This window comes from Mesoplodon densirostris, chromosome 7 (genome assembly GCF_025265405.1).
Source record: "Mesoplodon densirostris isolate mMesDen1 chromosome 7, mMesDen1 primary haplotype, whole genome shotgun sequence".
NCBI lineage: Eukaryota > Metazoa > Chordata > Mammalia > Artiodactyla > Ziphiidae > Mesoplodon > Mesoplodon densirostris.
The window spans coordinates 25,654,017-25,676,050 of NC_082667.1; the positions used below are offsets into that span (position 1 = coordinate 25,654,017).

Genomic DNA, 22,034 nt, shown 5'->3' on the forward strand with positions numbered 1-22,034 from the left:
GCCCCTAGGTTCCTCAGAACCTTTTTTTTTTTTTTTTTTTTTTAGATTCCATATATATGTGTTAGCATACGGCATTTGTTTTTCTCTTTCTGACTTCACTCTGTATGACAGATTCTAGGTCCATCCACCTCACTATAAATAACTCAATTTCGTTTTTTTTATGGCTGAGTAATATTCCATTATATATATGTGCCACATCTTCTTTATCCATTCATCTGTTGATGGACACTTAGGTTGCTTCTATGTCCTGGCTATTGTAAATAGTGCTGCAATGAACATTGTGGTACATGACTTTTTTTGAAATATGGTTTTCTCAGGGTATATGCCCAGTAGTGGGATTGCTGGGTCGTATGGTAGTTCTATTTTCAGTTTTTAAGGAACCTCCATACTGTTCTCCATAGTGGCTGTATCAATTTACATTCCCACCAACAGTGCAGGAGTGTTCCCTTTTCTTCAGTGCGTAGACTTCTTAACTCTGCTGATTTCTTGAGAGGTGCTGGGAATTTCCCTATTTACTGGCAGAATTATTGTCATCTCTAAGTATCATAGAAAGAAAGAAGAATATTATCTATTCTTATCTGTGGAAAGGTGTTTGAACCTCTTTGTGAGGGCAGTGGGCAGTCATCGAAGAGTTTAAAGCCAGAGTAAATAAGAGTGTGTGACCAGAGTAAGGGATTGTCAGGGATGGGGTGAGACGGAGGGAGGAGACGGGGAGGGGCTATTGCAGTATCCAGTGAGGGAAGATGGTACCCTGAACCGGCAGTGACTGGATTTTTGAGATACGAAGGTGATGAGAGCAGCAAGGTTTGGTGGTGGATTGGATGTGTGGGGGGAGGAGGAAGAGAGTTGATAAGGATGACTCACCGGATCTGTTCTTGGGCAACTGGGTGGTTGTGGTGCTGTGATCAGAGAAGAGACTGGAAGCTTTGGGGTATGAGGTAATGAGTTCCGAGATTCAAGGGTTGGGCAACCTGCTTGAGAAAAATTGAGTGACCGAAGATTGTGGTTCTGTGTGCAGATTGAGAAATGTAGAGGCTTCCCATACAGTCAGAGGACACTGGGGTGGAACCTTGTTTCCACAGAAATGCTGATTTTGTAGACAAGGGAGACAGGGTGCCTGGGTCATGCCTACTGCTTCCCTGCCTCACACTCGGGAGTTCATTTCACAGCAACGATCTGAGTGACGCATGTGGGTTTTCTGTGTAACTTTTACAGAGTTCAGCAGGGATTGATTTGGGGTGTCCTTATTAATTAATAAAGGGATACAGGTTTCATGCCAGCATGCTTTTTTTTCCATCACGACTGAAATAAACAGATTTTTTTCTAAAGATTTTAGTAAACAGAGGGCGGGAGGGGGGGTTGCTTTTCTTTTGTTTGTTTTTTTTTGGAAGTCCCTTTTTCCAGAATGACCTTGCCCTGGAAGATGGGAATTTCTGTGGGGCAAAGAAGGCACTGAAGTGTTGAGAGAACTTAAAGCAAGTGTTTTCCGTCTCCAGTGAGAATGGCTTAGGAACAGGCTTATGTGGGAGAGAGAAGAATTACACATTGACATTTTAAAAAGGCTTTCTTTTTTAAAAAATAAATTTATTTATTTTTAGCTGCGTTGGGTCTTCGTTGCGGTGCGCAGGCTTCTCATTGCAGTGGCTTCTCTTGTTCTGGAGCACGGGCTCTAGGCGCGTGGGCTTCGGTAGTTGTGGCACACGGGCTCAGTAGTTGTGGCACACGGGCTCAGTAGTTGTGGCTCGCAGGCTCTAGAGTGCAGGCTCAGTAGTTGTGGCACACGGGCTTAGTTGCTTCGCAACCTGTGGGATCTTCCCGGGCCAGGGCTCAAACCCGTGTCCCCTGCATTGGCAGGTGGATTTTTAACCACTGCGCCACCAGGGAAGTCCAAGAAAGGCTTCTTAAGGGGCAGATTCAGAAGGCAAGCTGTGGGACTGCATTCTGGAAAGATCAGAGGGAATAAGAGAGATGGCCTTCAGTCTGTAGAGCTTTACGCGAGGCCTCCAGGGTTCCTTGGCAGGCGGTGCCTGGAGACGCATTAAAAGAAAGTTGTATTTCTGGGCCTTTCTTTATATTTCCTCCTATCAGACCCCAGGCACAAACAGAACAGAACCCCTTTTCTCTCAAATATCCTTGTGCTCTTTAACTAAAGGACAAGGGGGCCAAAGTTAGGACGTCATTTCATTTCAACAGCTTGAGAATCAAGAGGTTGAGATTCTAGCCCCAGTTCAGTTTCAGACCCTCAGTAACCTTGGGCAAGTCACTTAACTTTGGGGGCAGGACCCTTGGTTTTCTCATCTATAAGATGGGTGCAAACAGTACTTCGTGAAGCCTTGGGAATTGCATGTGATCATGCATATAAAGTTATCACAGTCCTGGCACATAGTGAGCACTCTTTAAAAGTCAGCAGTGTCTATTACTGATAATGACCTCCCTACCTCCCTTGCTGGAAGAATAAATTATGTACTTCTCGGTGTTTGAAGTCCCTTAAAAGTAAAAGGTACTATGCAAAAGCTGTGATGCTATCAATTACTATTATTAATAATAGGCTCATAATTACTTTTGCCACAGTATTAAATGAAAACCCCTTTGGGTGGGCGATGACTGGGAAAATGGGAACTATTATTAATGGAGCTGCAAGCTCTTGTTACTAGATCCATTGACATAATATTTCTCTCTGGGAATCCTTTGACAAATCAGCTGAATTTCCTATTCCCTTGCCCTAAGCGCTGTAAATTTGATCCACACGTCCCCAGCGTTGTTTCTGTGGATTAATAATGAAGAGAAGAGGAAGAGCAGGGCCTGAGTTAGACCCGTAGATGCGTAGAAGCCCTCCCAAATATTTGGGCTGCCTGTGGGTTTGAGCTTTTAGTTCGGGGTGGGGATGGGGGAGGGTTGTCTTTTGTTTCACTACTTGTTTTAATGCTCAGAGCCAGGTCTTCCTAATGCGTTTGGGTCCTCAGCTGTCAGGGAGAGGTTCTGCTTTGGGGACAGGGCTGGGGGCAGGGGGAACCTAGTCATGCCCTCCTCCTTCCACTGGAAACAGAGCTTTGAGGAAGTGCTTTGACGCCCTGCTTTGCCGAACCAGCCCCCAGATCCGGAGTCCGTTGCCGCTGCCATCCTGGAGGGGTCGGAGGGAGATTCCGAGCGGCAGGTCCCAGCCACATAGCAGGGCAGTGAGGCAGTGCTGGGGAGGGCAGGGAGGCTGGGTCAGGGGAGGGAGAGGCTAGGAGGGCAGGGCTGGCCGGCCGCCGAACCTAGAGCGTGGCCAAAGAACACTGCCAGGATCTGGGCAGGAGGAAGGCTGCCATGTGCGTTTGCCCCACAAAAGAGCACACGAGGCCCAGCACTGGGGCTTCTGTGGGTGAACCAAGCAGGAATAACACTGAATCGGGACAGCCGTAGTAGGTGAGCTTGATGGTGTGTTCATTGAATCTGGGAGTACAGAGGGGTGAAGCGTATACATTCTAGAGCCAGTCAGACCTGGATTTGAATCCTAGCTCTGCCAATTGGTAGAGCACGTTATTCAGACTCTCTGCATGTTATCTAACATGGAGACAGCAGTGCCCACCTTGTTGAAAGAATAAATGAGAGAGTGAACCTGAAGCCTGCGTTCCCCACACATGGGGAAAACAATAGCAAGAGCATGCAAAGAGCACTGACTCTGAGCCACGCACCAGTCCCCACGTGGACATCTGCCAACTCACGGCCACACCGTGAGCTAGGTGACTTCTGTTTCCTCTAGTTAACACGTGAGGAATCTGAGGCACAGAGAAGTGAAGTAACTTGCCCAAGGTCACGCCGCTGGTTTAAGTGACAGAGCTAATGTTCCAGCTCCAAGGCCCTGTCTTAACCTCTCTGCTGCAGGACCTATGGCTGTTGTCATCCTTGTGACGTTTCTGGGTACAGGATAGGGAAGTCTAGCCTGGATTTGGCCACATCCCAGGGGCTCTTCTGTTATCTCAAGGAATTTTAAGAGATTTTCCCAAAAGTGACTAAAATAAATTCCTGTGGGTATTTTGCTTTCAAAAAAAAAAAAAATAAGTTCAAGGGGGTTGGACAAAGATGTCTGGATCAAAGAAGAAGCAGTTACCAAAAATTGGGAATCTTGGTGGCCTTAAGAACCAACTTAAGACCAACGTGTGCTCTTAAGAACCAACATGTAATTTTAAGCCAGTCTGATTTTGCTTTTCCGGTGCTTTCTAAGAAGCCACACAGTGAGTTGGAGAAATTTACAGGCTGTCACCCTCTGGGATTGATTCTGACAGCTGTGCTCTTCTATTGTCGAAGTGCTAATGAAAAACGCTAATTGGCCTTGGCCAGTGGCTGGATGAGTCCCCTTCCTGGAGTGGGGAAAGCAGCATCCTCTTCTCTGTGGTTTCTCCTAGTCCTATTCTTGGCTTGAAGAAGGAAAGGGGGGCAGCCTGAGGAAGTGGGAGAACTCCAAGGGCGATGCCGCCCTCTGGGTGGGCAGGGTGAACGTTTACCTCGGACGCCCCATCCACTGAGCTCCGTGAAGACAAAGCCAGGTCTCTTTGTCACCCTGGAATCCTAAAGGCAGCAGAATACCTGGGCCGAGTGAGGCGCTCTGGATATTCAGCAAGTGAAGCAGGGAAGGAAGGAAGGAATGAATGCGTATATGGCCCACCAGCCTCTGGAGGCCAGTTCCTTGTGCAGCTCCAAGAAAGGATGGTCTCCACCTGCTTTAAACCACGTCTACAGGTGGGCCGCCCTCATCCTGGCTCTTGCAGCGCCGTCCACAGTGAAAAGTCAGCTGTCCCAAGTGGAGCCTTGCAATTTGCCCACCACCCGCACTCGACCAGACAGGGAGCAGAACTGTGGCCTTTGAGCTTTGCTTCCATCCTCAGGTGACTTGTTGATAAAAGACATTTTCACATATTGACATATAGGGAAGTCATTCTGGCTTATACATGAGTTAACTTTAATTTTATGCGAACTAAAATAGCCTGTTTGTGGCCTGTCAAACATACATTGTACGTCGGCTTTAATTATTAAAGAAAAGGGCACATGGACCAGAAGTAAATAACATCTAGGTTAAAAATAAAGATTAAATGCCCCCCCTTCCTGGGATGCCGATGCTGGTCCTCTTTGGATGATAAGACTCCCTTCCCACACTTCGTTATAAAGCAGAAACTAACACACCATTGTAAAGCAATTATACTCCAATAAAGATGTTTAAAAAAAAAAAAAAAAGACTCCCTTCCCAGGTGCTAAGGCATACCGACTTGCTATGTACGTGCTGGTCTGTTCTTTTTTTTTTTTTTTTTCCTAACCTTGAAGAAATGTAACCCAGACTTGTTTAATATTCTTTGTTCTGACAAGATATAAAACTGTGCTGAAAACCCTGCTTCTCCAGAGAGGTTTCTCAGAGTAACCTAGACAGTGGGCTTCTGGGCTAGTCCTCAGTTTGGCTCAAATAAAACTCTTTTCTATTCTTACTATTGATTGTTTATTGATTATTTTCGTTGACACTGTCCACCGTCTTTCCCCACAGGTGTCCTCTCCCTCCCTGCATACTTCAGTCCCTACAACGGCGGGTCCCTGGGCCACGACGAGCGCGCCGATGCCTACGCGCAGCTGGAACTCCGGACCCTGGAGCAGTCCCTCCTGGCCACCTGCGTGGGGAGCATCTCGGAGCTGAGTAAGTGGGGCACCCACTGTCCGCTGGCTCCAAGGGAGAGGCAGGGAGGAGCCCACCTTCTGGGTCCTGGCTTCCTCCTTCTCCTCCACGCTTCTTGCCTTCTCTGAAAGCCAGAGGTTGTAAATTGGTGGCCCACAGACGTGTGCTTTAGTTGGCAGGTGCATTTAATCACGTCCAAATTTGGATCTCTCGTTTCTCTCGAGAAATCAGATGATCTAGCACTGCTGCACCCCATTCCTGCATGGCAGCGATCAGGGGCAGCTGAGTGACAGCTAAGGGGACAGAAAGCATTCCCTACACTGCCGCGTGCCTCGGTCTCTCGTAGCTGGCCTGTCTCATTTATTTATGTTACCTGCCTGCCCCAAGGGCTCTGAATTTACAACCAGTATTTGCAAGAAAGAAAAAAGCTGAGCTTCTCTGGCTGAAGGAGGAGCTGATCAGTGAGTGGCCTCAGCCCTGCGGTGCCCTGGGCATCTCCCAGGACCTCAGGGCTCTCTGGAACACAGTGGGAAACCCCTGGGTCTAGGTCATTACTGTTTGACAGCTGTTTCAGAAGATCGTGTTAGGAGGCATGAGATCCCCGTGTCTCCCGATTTCTCCCTCTCATTATCCCAATTATTTGAGAAATCAAACTGCATGCTCCTCCCGGGGTCATGAGACCACCCAGCGGAGGGCGGGGACACGTGCCAAGGGTCGTATAGCACACGGTGTGGAAACAGATGGAGTTTCACTCTGCTCCAGACTTTTCCGCTTGTGATTTCTTTAAGGTTTCTGGCCCCTGAATAGTGAATGGCAAGCCGTTCTGTTTCTTTAGGACACAGTCCCCTCCCCCACCCCCCACCCCGCCCCGTCTTCCTTCCCTTCCCAGGACAGGAAGTGAAGGTGCCTGGTTCAAGGTCACAGAGCAGATTGGTAATAAGGCTGGGACAGAAAGCAGGACTTTGAGCTCTCTGTCTCCTAGGGGCATTCCAGCATGGCCACCTGGGTCCCCTGCCTCTTGAGGACCCTGCAGGAAGTGGGCTTGGGTGTATGGCTTGATCCCCACCCCTGAGGAGTATCTCCTGGACGGTGGGCTGTCTTTGGGGCTATGCACAGTCTGTTTGGTGAACTCTCCTGGCCTGAGGACAGTGAGGGACACACTTAGGCCTCAGTCCACTGGAGAACACCTCGATTTTGTTTTGCATTTTGAACATTAAGTGAGCACGTACTGTGTGCAAGACACTGTATGAAGTGCCTTCATCACATGATCTCATTTACTGTGCATAACGACTCAGCAAGTATGTCCTGATGAGGGAACCGAAGCTTAGAGAAGAAAAGTCATTTTCCCTAAGTCAGGTTGCAAATAAGAATCAGAAAGGGGGCTTGACTCCTGCTGTGTCTGACTTTAGCAAAGCTCTAAATTACTTAGGGCTGTGGGCTTCGTAGACGTGACTAGCAGCCCAGCCACCAGCATCTCAGGGCAGCTGAGGTCAAGATCGGAATCTGGGGACTTCGCTGCTGGCACAGTGGTTAAGAATCCACCTACCAATGCAGGGGACACGGGTTCGAGCCCTGGTCCAGGAAGATCCCACATGTCGCGGAGCAACTAAGCCCGTGCACCACAGCTACTGAGCCTGTGCTCTAGAGCCCGCGAGCCACAACTATTGAGCCCATGTGCCACAACTACTGAGCCCATGTGCCACAACTACTGAAGCCCGTGCACCTAGAGCCCATGCTCCACGACAAGAGAAGCCACCGCAATGAGAAGCCCGCGCACTGCAACGAAGAGTAGCCCCCACTTGCAGCAGCTAGAGAAAGCCCGTGTGCAGCAACAAAGACCCATTGCAGCCATACATACATACATACATACATACATACATAAACAAGATCGGAATCTGATCTTGACTTTTATCATAGAGCCTTTTGTCGTAGTGGTCTCTGTGCCCATTACAATCCACAGTCAGGCACAAGGCGAGCATTCAGAGACTTCCCTCAGGGGAAGGGCTTATCCTTACCATTCAGCCCAGGGACCAAGTCCAATCAGTTCTACCTTCTAAGACTATCCCAAGTTTAAGTTTGCCCCTCTCACCACTTCCAGAGCTACCAACTCGGGCCAAACCAGGGATATTTAAAACCCAAATTGTATTATGTCACTCATCTGCTCAATATCCTCTCAATTACCCCCACGGCTTCCCAACCCACTCAGTGAAGTCCGGGATTGAACATACGATCTGCCTTCCTCGTCTTCTATTCTTCTCTTGTTGACTGTGCTCCAGCCACCCTGGCCTCCTGGCTAAGATCCTCCCACCCCAGGGCCTTCGAACTAGCTGTTCCTCTGCCTGTGACCTTTTCCTCCAGTTGTCCAAATATGGCACGTTCTTAAGGTCTCTGCCCAGTAACACTTACTAGACAGGCCTTCCCTGAGCACCCTGCAGAGATTAAGGGTCCCACCCTCGTTCTCTGTCTCCCATCTATGGCTTTGGTTTATTCAAAGCACTAATGGATACTTGGCATTTATTATATATTTACTTGTGAATAGTTGATCATCTTTCTCATGTGATTAGAACTTCAGCTTCATGAGAATCGAGACTTTCTCTGTTGTATCCCCTGGTGTACGTATCGCTAGAGAGGAGAACAGAACCTGAGCTGTGTATTGGGATGTGTGTGTGTGTGTAAGTAAAAATAAGTTCTCTATCGTCCAGTTTTTGCCTCCTAAAACCCACCTAGGATTGGTCCCCATCCTGGCTCACCACTCCTCAGACCAAAGGGAAGAAGGATCCCCAGAGCATCTTTCACTGACAACCCAGCAGGCTGTGTCATGCGCCAAGATGCCCAAGCTCCCTCGCTCTGAAACCAGGGTTTTTGCTAATCATTGTGAAGGAAGGAGGAGGTGAAGGTGGAGGCAGATATTGCAGTTTTTCTCTTCAAGACTAAAGAGCTTAATGAGGCTAGTGATACTTGGTGCTGAGCACCTCGTACCTTAGAGTTTAGCCCGGCTTTAGCACCCACTCTCTCCCTGCACCTGGCCAGGACCAGCCTGCCAGGTAGGTCAAGAAGTCTCATTCTTGTATCAGGTCCATCTGCATAGGGAGCTCAGGCACTTGTATTTTCCTCTGTCCCTCTCTACCTATGAGAAGGTAAATGGAAGGGAATAAGAAATAAACAAAACACTTCTTTTCAAAGGCAGCCAGATGGTATAGGCCTCATTTTGGAGACAGTGCTTAATCCCAGGCCCTCCCACTCTCTTTTTATTCGATGGCTCCTGATGCAGGTTGGACAGACCAGAGGGAAGCCGGAGCACCTCTGCTCAGGGCTCTCATGATTAACAAGCAGGGAGGGCTTGTTTCTCCATACTTGTGGGTGTTTCCGGGCTTCAGACTGAGGTCTCATCAAGCTTAGGGTCAATTGATTCTCAAGTACAAGGATGTCTCAGAAGCAGCTCTGAGTGCCCAGCTGTACCAAACCAAGAGCACAGCCCCGTTGGGCCACAGCTTCTGAAACTCACTGTGGTAGCAGGTCAGGGATGGTATCCCCCCAGCTTTGTTGCAAACTGAAACTTTTATAAAATACAATAAAAAGGAACGTTTAGAAATATGAAATAAAGCACAGGTAAGATGCAAGCCATTTTATTTTATTAATTAGATTAAATAGGCATAAAATCACTCTGTCAGATTGCTCTGGAAGTTTTTTCAAGCTCACTCTCAGTTTCTGAAATGAACTTCTGAACCAGTAACCAGTTTGCACACCTGTCCCAGTTCACAGACCACACTTCAAGCAGCAGTGTCGCAATGGTCGAGAACATTCGTTTGGGACACAGGGACCCCAGTTCAAGTCTTGCTTGTGCCACTGGACAAATCACTTAACTTGTGTAGCCTGTGTCCTCGTCTGTAAAATGGAAATGCCTCCCTTATGGGGTGGCTGTAAAGAGATTTTTTTTAGAGATTTTGTCTTATCTTTTCATGTCTATCTTGAAGCCTAGAAAATAGAAGGTGGCAGGGAGGAAAACCCCTCTGGGAGAACATCCAAAACAACTGGCTGTCTTTGCCCATAACCTGGACTTGCAGCACAGCTTAAGTTTTTTAGATGCCTGATCAGAGTTGTCTGCAGGCATCTGTCTCTTTGGTCTTTGAGAGACACTGAAGCCCGAAGCTGGGCCTGGAGCAAAGTGTCCGGGGACTCCATCTCCAGTCACCATTCTGCTGCCTTCGTGGTTTCCCGAACCTTCGGAAGGCCTCTCTGCTCCTGGCTTCCCTTTTAGGGAGCTGTTAGGAGGTATTCCTATTCCTTCCTCGATTTTCTTGCCTGCATCCTGGCTGGAAATGTGCTGCCAAGGGTTCTACACCAGGAACAACGAAACCATCTTAAACATAATTAATGGTAATGACTTCTACCTTGTCGAGTCTTTGAAATGATATTTCAACAAGATTTCTTCGACGCTATCGGGGACTCTTTGAATTCTCCTCCTTGTGGTCCTGTGGTCATGCCAACAGTTATGACATTTAGACCTGGAGGAACAGGAGCCAGATTTCAACTTATTGCAGCCAACTTAGCTGTACAACTAGCTTCTGGGAGACGGCTTGGCCTGGGCTTGTTGATGCCAGTTTCTACTATCCAGGAGCCCGAGGGCAGGGCTGGACTCCTCCTGTCCTGGGAAATGCGGGGCAGTGCTTGACTGCAGGCAGAGGTCCTGGAAGGAAGAGTACCACGAGGTGGCCTGTAGGATAGAGGATTAACAACAAAAGACAGTAACAATAATGGTGATATATTTAACTTTACCAAGCACTTACTCTGTGCCAAGCATGATGTTAAGTGCTTTACATTTGTTATTTATTTGAATCCTCAGGATTTTTAGGTTAGAAACGACTATTTCCATTTTACGGATAAGGAAAACAAGGCTTTGATAAGTAACTTACTACGTAAGACACACGGGATAGAAATAGCAGAGCCCTGATTGGAAGCCAGGCAAGTCTGAATCCAGAATCTATGCGCTCATCCGCTTACCTGGTGATTCTCAAACCTGACTGGAGATTAGATTCACTGAGGGAACTTTTACAAAATACGGACGCCTGGGTCCTGCCCTGGACCAATTAAATTAGAGTTTGGGGGATGGGAACCAGGCATCAGGAACCCAGTGCCCTCAGCCCTCTTGGCCCTGGGGTCTGGCAGGAGGCACCCAGGCAGCTGAGCTACAACTGCGGGATGAGCAGAGTCCACTTTGTAGAGAGGAGTGAGGACCTGGGGGTAGCATGGAGGGCTCTTTCCCGGGGGAGATCTCCAATTCCAGGGCTGTCATTGTCCCTGCTTGGAAACAAGCGTTGCTGCTGTGGCTGTCATGGGAGAACTTGGCAGCTAACGAGCTCAAGTCAAGCCCCACCAGAAGTTGTATCTTAAGTGAAATGAATGTGTAAGGCTACTTTTTCATTCTCCAAATGTTTGCTGAGCACCCGTTGTGCCGTAGAAGCTGTGCAGGGCTCCGGGGACACGTGGTATAGAGTCCCAGACCCACGGGCTCTGTAGGGGAGGTTAACAGAATAAGTGAATGAATTGGTCCTGTCGAACGTTGAACAACACTTCACCTGCCATATTAAAAACCTGCTCGTTTCTCCCTCCTTGAGCTCAGCCTCATCCAGAGGCTTTCTCTCCAAGGGGTTATCTGTAAGGGGCAAGCTGACCCACAGGGGACGCCCCCCTGAGTTCTCAGGCCTGAGAAGAATGGAAGGCGCCACTTTTCCTAGAAAGAGGGGCCCGCAGGTGCCTGGGGCCATTTCACCCATCCTTTCTCAGCATTGTGGCCTCACACAATGATGGGACGTTTCCTGTCCTGGGCTGGTGGGAAATTGAAAAGACTCAACTGGGGAAGAAACACAGCACAGGATACGGGGACCTGAGGACCCTGCAGACTTCATTAGTGCAGGCCACAGCCTGGATCCCAGTTCAGTTCATGGACTTTGGAGTCACATAGGCCTGGATTCAAATCTAGACTCTACCGTTTACTGGGCACCGCGACATCCCTGTGACCAGGGAAATGCATGGTGTCAGTAAATGTTTGCTTACTGGATAAGCCTCAGTTTCTTCGTCTGCAAAATGGGGATCCTACTCGGGTCCCAGCCTTGTAAGGATCAAATTAAATTCTATTTCTAGAAAATTGAACACTCAGCACATAATAAGCATAATGGATGGTGGTGGGAGTTCTCCTTGAGGCCGTGGAGAGGGAGGTCCCTTTTCTGCAGAAGTGCCTGGACTTTGCACCAGACAGCATGGGGGAGAATCACCACGCAGCCTAGCACAGGAATTGGGGGTTGGGAAAAGAGGCCCAGGGAGATTCCTGTGGTCAGAGCTGGGGGAAGGGCCGTGGGGTGATGGAAGGAGTGGGGATGTTGGAAAAGAAACCGTATTAGCGTAAGTTCTGGTGGGGCCGGGCCCCTACCAAGTGTTTCGTTCAACTGTTAAGGCAGGACTGGAAGTGAAAGGGAATCTAAATTGCTATCATGTATCTGGGTGACAGTGTCCACCTCCACCTGCTGCCTCTGGGTAAATAGTAATTAGGCATGCCGGCTTAGCTGCTCCTCTAGCTAGCAGGATCCTTGGGAGAATGTGGGCTATGAACTCAGACTTTTCCTTTTTCTCTCCCTCTCGCCTGCCCTCCACCAGGCGACCTGGTCTCCCGCGCCATGCACCACATGCAGGGGCGCCGCCCGCTGGGTCCTGGCTCCAGCCCCGCCCGCCAGGCCCGCCAGCCACCCCAGCCCATCACCTGGTCCCCTGACGCCCTCCACACGCTCTACTACTTCCTGCGGTGTCCACAGATGGAGTCCATGGAGAACCCCAACCTGGACCCCCCGAGGATGGCCCTGAACAACGAACGGTAGGGATCTGCCTTGGGCTGCACACCCGGTGGACCGTGCGACCCAATGTGTGTTGACCGAGTGACCGATGAGGTGGAAAAAGAGCCCTGGCCCCGGCCTGTGTGCCTGCGAGGAGGCAGCCTGACACGGGCAACGGCTGCGAATTCAGATTGATGAAGGCCTGTCCCTGGGGTGCAGCAGGATGTGTTCACCCTGGGCTGTTGTAGTGTGGGGTCGTTGAGTCTCAGAAGGTGGGCTGTGGCCTCTGTCTCACAGCTCTAGCATTTACTACCTGGGCTCTTGGGAATTCAGTTGCCTCGTTTATAAAATGAGGTATTCGCACCTACCTAGAAAGGTGGGTAGTGAGAATCGAGTGAGCTAGTGCTCTCAGAAAAAGCACCTAGGACAATGTCTGGGTGGTGACTGGCCCTCCATCAATGGTGGCTGTCACCTCTTTTGATGATGATGATATCACCGTTATCATCATTCTTGTTAGGAATTCTTAGGCACATTTTGCCCTGTTCACTCATTTCATAGATGGGAACGTCCTGGCTCTGGCAGATTATTTGATCTCCAGCAGGTTAGTGGGTAAATAGCCCCAGGGTCCAGGCCTGCTGGCCCCCAGTCTAGTGCTGTCCACGGGGTCGCAGCCCTTTCCCAACTGGGGAAAGGGCTGCTAAGGACAGATATACAGGTTGTACACTGCACAAGGGGACGCAGTGAGGGGCATGAGTGGGGGACACACAGAGCCATGTCAGCCTGAGGACAGGGTGCGCATTCTAATTGGTCTACTCAGAGGGCCACCTTTTTTCAATTTTCTGCCCAGAGAAGATGGTTTTCTATAATTTGTCCAGTAGATACGCTAACAGGAGCTTCACCTGGAGGCCACCACATGGCCACCCAAGGCAGGGTCTGTCCATGGGCTCGACTCATGGACAGGGGTCAAGGGTTGTGTAATTGAAGGTCCAGGGAGTGGGAGAGACTCGCCTTCAGTTTAGGAAGCCCTGGGTGCATACATTCCACCTCACAGCAGGGCCCAGGAGAGGGGGAGAGCAGCCCGGGGGTCTCTGTGCCCCATCACAGAGGAGGGAGATCTGAGACCTTGATCCAGAGAGTGCCACTGCTTTCCCAGCACCCCCACCACCCGTTGTCTTTGGGAGGCATTGGGTCTCCTCAGTGGTGTGGTCCTCACAGCCAGGCCCACTTCTCCAGGGCCTCCACAGTCACAAAAGATAAAGATGCAAGGGTAGATCCCCATACCAGCTCATTAAAAAATAGCCGTCGTGAAAACACTGGCAATCCTGTGGACATATGGCAAATGCTGGGAGCAGAGGATGCAGAGACTCAGGAGTCAGGTGGCCTGGGCACGCACAGCAACTCTGACATTCATGAACCTTTGTGCAAGGTTCCAAATCTCCCTGAGCCTCAGCTTCCTCAGCTATAAACATGGGGCGGTAATGAAGCAGTTTTAAGGGTTCGAGGATGATCAGCGATGTTTATAGGGCCTTTGCCACGTGACAGGCACCGTGCTGAGCACTTTACATGTGGGCACATACTTCCAGGAAATAGGTACTCTTCGCAGCCCCATTTTACAGATGGGTAAGTGGAGGCACAGAGAGATTCAGTAACTTGCCAAGGCCACATAGGCTCTGCTCATAACCTCTGTACCATACCATCTGTCATTACGAGCGACGTGAAGCAATAGTGGCCCAGTACACACACACAGTAGATTCCCCGTAAATGCTACCACTGCTGTTATTATCACCGGTATCATTATTAGACCCTCGTTGTCTCATTTCTTGGGGAGCTGGACAGTGAATGCAGGTGGGGCCTGACACAGAGCAAGAAGGCAGCAGGTGGAGGCCCCGGGTTTCCTGAAGGAAGCATCCAGCAGCGAGATGGGGCCAGAGCACAGGCTCTACGCCCCAGCTGTTTCTGCTTTGTGGAGAAATTGTTGTGGTTGCCAGAGCTGGCTGGGAGGGAGAAAGGGCCAAGAAAACATCTGGAGGGGGTGGGGATGGGGAGGGGAGGTTTGCTTGTTAGTGGTGAGGTCCCCAAGGGTGCTAGACTGAGCCTGAGGCTGGGTCACCCAAGCAAAGGTGGCTGGGAGAGGAGGACAGGGAGCCTTCCTGGGACCTGCTGCCCCAGGCTGGGCTGCCTGGCCCTCCGGCTGTGACTGTGGCTACTGGCTGTGGTGCTGGCCGGGGAGGTGCTCTTCTCTGGATGCTGTGCCCAGAACCCCTTGGATGTCTTTGTGGCCACCCTCTGGCTTTCCTTCTGGGGAGATTCCCAGCCCCTGACACTCTAAAACATGACATCAGGGTTTCTGTGCTACACGAGCTGCTTTTCTCTGTGTGATTGCGATGGCTGAGCTTGAGTGACAACATATACATGAGTACGTGTTTAGATATCTGCTTATTTACAAACCACACTGTCTGTGGCACAAAGAAGTCGGTTGCAAAAGCATTTTTCCGTGAATCGTTTCAAGAGAGTGTCAGACATGTGGAAAATTGGAACCACCATCAGGAAAAAAGAATCCCAAAAAGGAGAGACTGAAAGGAGGACACCTTAAAAATACCCAGGGGGACAGACAGCCCGGCAGCTCTCTGGTGGCCTGGTTCCTGGCTGCAGAGTGGGTCCTCCCGTGCTTGGATGCACTCTGACAGGGCAGGCCCTGCAGGCCTTGGAGAGCCTGGCTGGCCTTTCCATTGCGGGCTGGGACGCATGTCCCCACGAGGCACTGCCACTCCGATACCCTCAGCAGAGCCCTGGGGAAAACCTCTCCTGTGCTAGGGCTCCAGGGTGACAAAGCTTTGCTTTGGTGAGTCTGGGGATGTCTGTCTGTCTCTTTCTCTCCCCTCCCCCGCTTCATTCCCTTGACGTTCCTCCCTCTGTCCCATGTCTGGGACATGGGGGTCAGGTCCCTCAACCAGAATTGGACAGAAGCTGTGATTGCAGATATGATGGTGGGTTTGTAGCCTGGAGGCTTTCCGCTTGGGGATTCGATGGTCTGGGGAGGTCTGGGCCCGTGGGGATTAAGGGACCTCTTCCACGGCCTCGGCTCCCTGGGCTAAGGAGCTCAGTTTGGCGGCGTGGGTTTGGCCCGTGGCATCACTGACGGTGCCACTCCAGTCTGTGCTTACAGATTTCCGCTTTGAAGGAAGTACCCTTCTTTCCCGCCACAGGGGTTGTGTGTGACCACAAGTGTGCTGACAAAGGGCAGGCGGGACATGCCTTCAACCCTCTGTGTGAAGCTCATCCCGCTACGCCGTGAGCTGCGTCTGCGCTGGTCAGTGGGGCCTCAGTATCTCTCCGTGAGGACCGTTCTCCCCAGGGCCTCCTGCTCTGGGTTTGGAGGGAGAAGGGAGTCGTAGAAGCAGCGGGAGCTTTGCGAGGCACGAGAAGGCAGTCGAACGTGCTTCTGCAGTGAGCCGGGCAGCAGCAGGGAAAAGAGCACAGGCTTCGAGCAGGGGCCTGGGCTCCGATCCAGCCTCCCACACAGGCCCCTCCACGCCTCAGGTTCCTCATCTGTTAAACAGGGCTGATGACCCATCAGGGCGGGCGAGTGAGATGCCACATGTGAAAAGACCCAGCTTTTCCTTTTAAAGGGCAGCTCTCCCGACTTCTGTTTCTTTTGTGCTCCACAGCGAATCAGCAAGGTGCGTGTTAGCATTACCTGCATTTTACAGACGAGGGCATGAGGCCAGGGGGGACCTAGCTGCTGAGTATCTGGGCAAGGATTCGAATCAGGTATCTCTGACCTGAAAGCCCTCGCCCTTCACCATGCCAGGCTACAGCTTTCCCACCCAGCTGCTGAGACCCAGTCCTAAAGCTCTGAGATAATCTGGTGGGTGATGGCCCTTGGGGCCACTTTCTCTGGGGCCATTCCAGCCCCACCTGCCTCTCCTCTGCCCTGGGAGAGCCCCGCAGCTGGAGCCTCCCTGCACCCTCCCAGGATCCCTTTCCTGCCGGCAGCTTTGCATCACAGGCACCAGCAGGATCTCAAACACAGGATTAGTCACAGCTGCCCCCCTGCAGGGCATGTCATCACCCAGGACTGAGCTCAGAAAGTGAAAGAACTTGCTGTCAGAGATCCAGGGTTACCCAGGGAGATGGGGGGAGCCTCTTCCCCCATGGTCTGGAGGAGACTGGACAGCCACATCTGGCTAAATGTGGTCCTTGCTCGTCACGCCTGGAGGCAGAGGGATGGGTAGCTGAAATAGCATCCGGGCAGAGGACATCGTCCTCCTGGGAATGAGGGGTTTGGGGAAGTGGGGAGGAAGGCTGTGTAGACATGCCGGAGCAGAGGGAGGTCTGCCGGCTTGCCAGCAAATTGCTGGAGGAGAACATCATCCAGCAGAGCACACGGAAGGAGACAGATGCAGCTAGAGATGCAGAGGGGGCTGAGATAGACAGAGGGTAATCTGATTTTCTGCCTCAGAACCTCGGGAGCTGGGGTGCTCAGACTCACCGAACGGTGCTGCCAGCAGTAGCAGAGAAGCCAGATCCCTGAGGAATATCTGGGAATACTGGAAACGAAGGTGGGCTCCTTGTCCACAGACCAGCCCATCTGCTTAAGCTTCAAGCCCTGGCCCCCTTGCTTCCCTCTCCCCAGCCCTGCACAGTGCCCCATCATGGAGGGACGCTCGGTCCAAGGGCTGGGGGCCTGCTGGTGTTCAGGACACTAAGCCAGGAAGAGCGTCTGACTTGGGATGGAACCTAGAAACATCTGGTGTTCTGTTTCTCAGCCAGCAGAGCACGATCTGAGGGGAACACTGCGATTCAAGGACACGCATTTGAGATCAAACTTATCACTCTCTTAGATCCTTGGACCTGTCACTTAGTCTCTCCAGAGCCCAGGTTCTGTGGACAACTGACATTTAGTCTTCACAGCCACCCGTAAGGCGAGCGCTGATGAGTTAACGTAGGTAGCACTTTTAGAATGGTACCTGGACACAGTAAGTGCTCAGTATTAGCTACTATGATGATTAGTATCAGGCAGAAGGAATAGCATTTGCCGAGACCACGTGGCAAGAGAGTGTGGGACCTGGGGGAGAGAGCAAGGAGCAGTGGGAGAATAAGGAAACACGGTCCAGAACGATGCCCGGGGGAGCTGGGACCTCCAGGGCCAAGACTAAGGGAGGGCTGAGCTTGCGGCCCAGGACAGGGGTCCCCAACCCCCAGGCCGCGGACTGGTGCCGCTCCACTGCCTGTTAGGAACCTGGCCGCACAGCAGGAGGTGAGTGGCGGGCAAGTGAGCAAAGCTTCATCTGCTGTTCCCCGTCTCTTCCCACCACTCGCGTTACCACCTGAACCATCCCCCGCCCCGCCCCCGCATCCGTGGAAAAAAATTGTCTTCCACGAAACCGGTCCCTGATGCCAAACAGGTTGGGGACCGCTGGCCTGCTCAGGGTTTCTGTGACTGGCTGATTTTCACTTGCCCTTTCCCCACACATCCCCTCTCAGCACCCGGACCACTCTGAGAATGAAGGCGCTAGGAAGCCCTTCCCGTGCTGCTGCGAGGAGAGGCACTTCTACCAGGATCCGCCCTGGAGCTGTCTGGTACGTGGTCCTGCACCCTGGGCAGGTTCAGGAGAGACAGGTGGCCCAGAGTGCTGCTTTGATACCTATCAGTCCCCAGTTCCCATGGAGCTATTTTTGCTCTGAGATCAAAGCCCTTTTCCAGGTGAGATCCCGGAAGAAGGTGCTGTGTGTCTAGCCCCTCTCTTGGCTGCCCTGATCTGTGTCATGCTGGCCGAGAGGGTTCCTGCAAGCATGTGGACAGAACTCAGAAAAACTGGAGTTGGCAAAGGTGCCAGCCCGTAGGGGTCTTACCCACTCCACCTGAAGTCCATACCACGACCTCAGGTACTGCCCAAGGGTCAGAGGGTTCCACCAGCCTCTTGGGTCATCCCGGAGGTGCCCTCTCTGCTACCTTCTAGCAGTGTGACACATCAGCCCATCTTTCTAGGCCTCAGTTTCCTCAGCGGTAAAACAGTGAAGATAATAAGATGCTACTCGGGTTAAATGAGATAATGCGGTCAAACACTCAGCTCAGTGCCTGGCACCTAAAAGTGCTCATAAATGGTGGCTGTCATCCCCCAGCCCCATCCCCCGCTCCCCCCGTTACTAAAATGGTCATAAACATGCTTAGGTGACGGTTGGCGCCGAGAAGAGTCTTTCTTCATTGATGTAGGATGATGTTTTTTTTTTTTTTTCACATCTTTATTGGAGTATAATTGCTTTACAATGGTGTGTTAGTTTCTGCTTATAACAAAGTGAATCAGTTATACATATACATATGTTCCCATATCTCTTCCCTCTTGCATCTCCCTCCCTCCCACCCTCCCTATCCCACCCCTCTAGGCGGTCACAAAGCACCAAGCTGATCTCCCTGTGCTATGCGGCTGCTTCCCACTATCTATCTACCTTACGTTTGGTAGTGTATATACGTCCATGCCACTCTCTCACTTTGTCACAGCTTACCCTTTCCCCTCCCCATATCCTCAAGTCCATTCTCTAGTAGGTCTGTGTCTTTATTCCTGTCTTACCCCTAGGTTCTTCATGACATTCTTTTTTCTTAGATTCCATATATATGTGTTAGCATACGGTATTTGTCTTTCTCTTTCTGACTTACTTCACTCTGTATGACAGACTCTAGGTCCATCCACCTCATTACAAATAGCTCAATTTCGTTTCTTTTTATGGCTGAGTAATACTCCATTGTATATATGTGCCACATCTTCTTTATCCATTCATCCGATGATGGACACTTAGGTTGTTTCCATCTCCTGGCTATTGTAAATAGAGCTACAGTGAACATTTTGGTACATGACATTTTTTGAATTACGGTTTTCTCAGGGTATATGCCCAGTAGTGGGATTGCTGGGTCATATGGTAGTTCTATTTGTAGTTTTTTAAGGAACCTCCATACTGCTCTCCATAGTGGCTGTACCAATTCACATTCCCACCAGCAGTGCAAGAGTGTTCCCTTTTCTCCACACCCTCTCCAGCATTTATTGTTTCTAGATTTTTTGATGATGGCCATTCTGACTGGGTTCTCAAGCAGCATCTGGGTTAGTAATATGACTACAGCTAATACAATTACCACTACTACTATTGATATTACCAATATAACCAGTGCCACTACCAACAATAATAGTTAATAATGCAACTCCTAATATTATTCCTACTTACAAACACTCCTGCTAATTACAGCTAGCATTATAGAGCACATATTAAGTGACAGATACCATCTTAAGTGCTTCACTAATTAACTCACATTTCTCACTGTACTTCTGTTGATCAGCAGGGAAGGGATATAAGGGAATTATGGAATGCCTTATGTGATTGAGTCTCCTGACTAATACGAGAGGCAAAAACAAGATAGAGGGAAAAAATGAGCACAAAGCACCAGACAATGTAAGAAGAAGCTTGGTTGTATGATACTGCATTAGGTCAGCCCTCAGGCCCTGACACTGGCCGGGATTCAATCCCAGCTCTGCCATGTACAAGCTGGTGGCCTCCGTCGTTTAGCCTGTATGCCTCAGTTTCTTCTTAACACAGGACTAACAGTGCCAACCTCGTAGGGGCGTCATGGGGATTGAGTTAATATATGCAAAGCACAGTGCCTGGCACACAGTATGTGTCAGTCATCATCTTCTTCATCTTCATCCTCATCCTCATCCTCATAGCCCAGAGGATCTTGGAGAAGACTGGAGTCTTTGGGGAGGTAGTGTCAGAACAGACTGGGGTTTTAACTGGGCCTTAAAGAACAGCCACAGGACACTGGGACAGGTGGGGTGACATTGGCAACAGAAGTCGCAGAGGGATTTTGTTGCTTCAAAGTGCATATTTCATGACGTATGAAATAGGTCATGAAATCTACATTTCATGTACATTTTTAAAGCACAGAATAGGTTGTGTTTTTTTTTTTTTTTTTAAATCATCAGTGGTTGTTGTTTATCTAGGCAAATGCTCCTAGGTGGCGCCTGAGTGGTTTTCCTGTGGAGACCTGCATCCTTAGAGGTGCCCGTGCGTGAGGGTCAAACCGGCGCCGCCTCCTCCAGCTGTGTGATCTGAACATGTCTCCCTACCTTCCAAGCCACAGTTTCCTCCTGTGTAGAGTGAAGATCTAAGCAGTGCCTACTTCCTGGGGGCCCCCCAAGTTCTGGGGCAGGGCCCCCAACACACATGAAGTACACAGCAGAGAGAGGCCTCTCTTTGTTCCAGTCCAGATGCAGGAGGGGGATGTTTCCCCTCAGATGAGCACTTTACATAAAAGGGAGGGGCCCGCGGATAGGCTGCGCGTTCAGTCTGAAGAAGTGGGCTCGTTAACCTTTTGCTCGGCTTGCGAAAGTGTTTTCTTATCAAATAATAGAGATGACGGCGCTGGTGGCTTTATGCTCCTGACTTGTGGTCCCCTTAAGTACCATTTCAAGCAGATTTGCAACGTTAAGCTCTTTTCTCTCTTTCCACTCCTCCCTTTTGTGCATTGAATTTCCATCTGCTTACCCAAAATGGAAGCAAAAGAAATAAAAATAGCTATCGGGTGAACTAAGTACTTGTTTCCATGTGTTTCCCAGGCTGGTGCATCCAGTGACCTCTGAAGTGACTCGTCTGTGGTCTGCCGTACACCGAGAGAGCTGTCCCTCCCACCCCCAGTCATTCTCCATCCTCTTATCTGCTTTTTATTTCCTTCCGAGCACCCTCCTCTGTCTGAAGTTACCTTGTCTGTGAATTTGTTGACTTCCCTTTCTGCCTCCTCCTCACCCCTCTAGAAGGCAGGCACTGTGGGTCCGGGGTTACCACTGTGACTCCAGCACATAGAACATTCCCTGGTGCAGAGGAGGCAGTTAAATATTTTGTTTGGTTAGTGAAATAGGCTATAGAGCCTAAAGGTTGGACTTTTGGAGTCAGAAAGACCATCTGTGGGGTCTCTGCTCTCTCGTTTACTAGCTGTGTAACTATGGGCAAGTTAATTTCTCAGGCCTCAGTTTCCCCAGCTTTTAATGGAAAATGGCTTGATCTACTTACATAGGTTTTTACAGGGATCAAATGAGGTGATCCATTGAAAGGACTTAGCACAGAGTAAGCTCTTCATATGTGATGGCTGCGATTATCAATATAATTACTGTTTTCATAAACCTGTGAAGGGACTCAAATAACTAAATCATGTTTAATGCATAAATAACCCAAAACAGTGGTGAATTTAAAAATCACATCTACTCAGAGTGCATGTTTTCTTTCCCCCTCATATATACCTCCTTCAATCGCTGCCCTTAATTCCCTCTTAACCCACCCGTGACTGTAGCCAGGGAACCAGGCAAATGACAGAGAAGATGAGGTAGACCAGATGGTCCAAAGGTTTAATTCAGTGAAGACAGTTTTGAACAGAGATATGTACAGACTTTGGATTTATCGCAACCCACCACCCGAGAATCTCAAAGAACGCTAAAAACTGGATTTCATCCACCCATTGGTTCAAAGACCGAGCAGCAAGTCAAGCACTCTGAAGTTAGTGGTGCAGTCGTGCCCCTGGCCCCTCA

At 50.2% G+C, this 22,034-nt stretch overlaps 2 protein-coding genes across 3 annotated transcripts in view; both read left to right on the forward strand.

Annotated features, from left to right (window-relative positions):
* The window catches only part of ABTB2 (ankyrin repeat and BTB domain containing 2), a 180,861-nt gene that overhangs the window by 125,997 nt on the left and 32,830 nt on the right, over nt 1-22,034 (forward strand). For both annotated transcript variants that reach the window (XM_060103247.1, XM_060103248.1), the window contains exons 2-3: nt 5,516-5,662; nt 12,293-12,506. In XM_060103247.1, coding sequence (XP_059959230.1) covers nt 5,516-5,662; nt 12,293-12,506 — 361 coding nt within the window. The remainder of the gene's footprint in view (nt 1-5,515; nt 5,663-12,292; nt 12,507-22,034) is intronic.
* The window catches only part of CD59 (CD59 molecule (CD59 blood group)), a 519,147-nt gene that overhangs the window by 76,733 nt on the left and 420,380 nt on the right, over nt 1-22,034 (forward strand). The window lies entirely within an intron of this gene.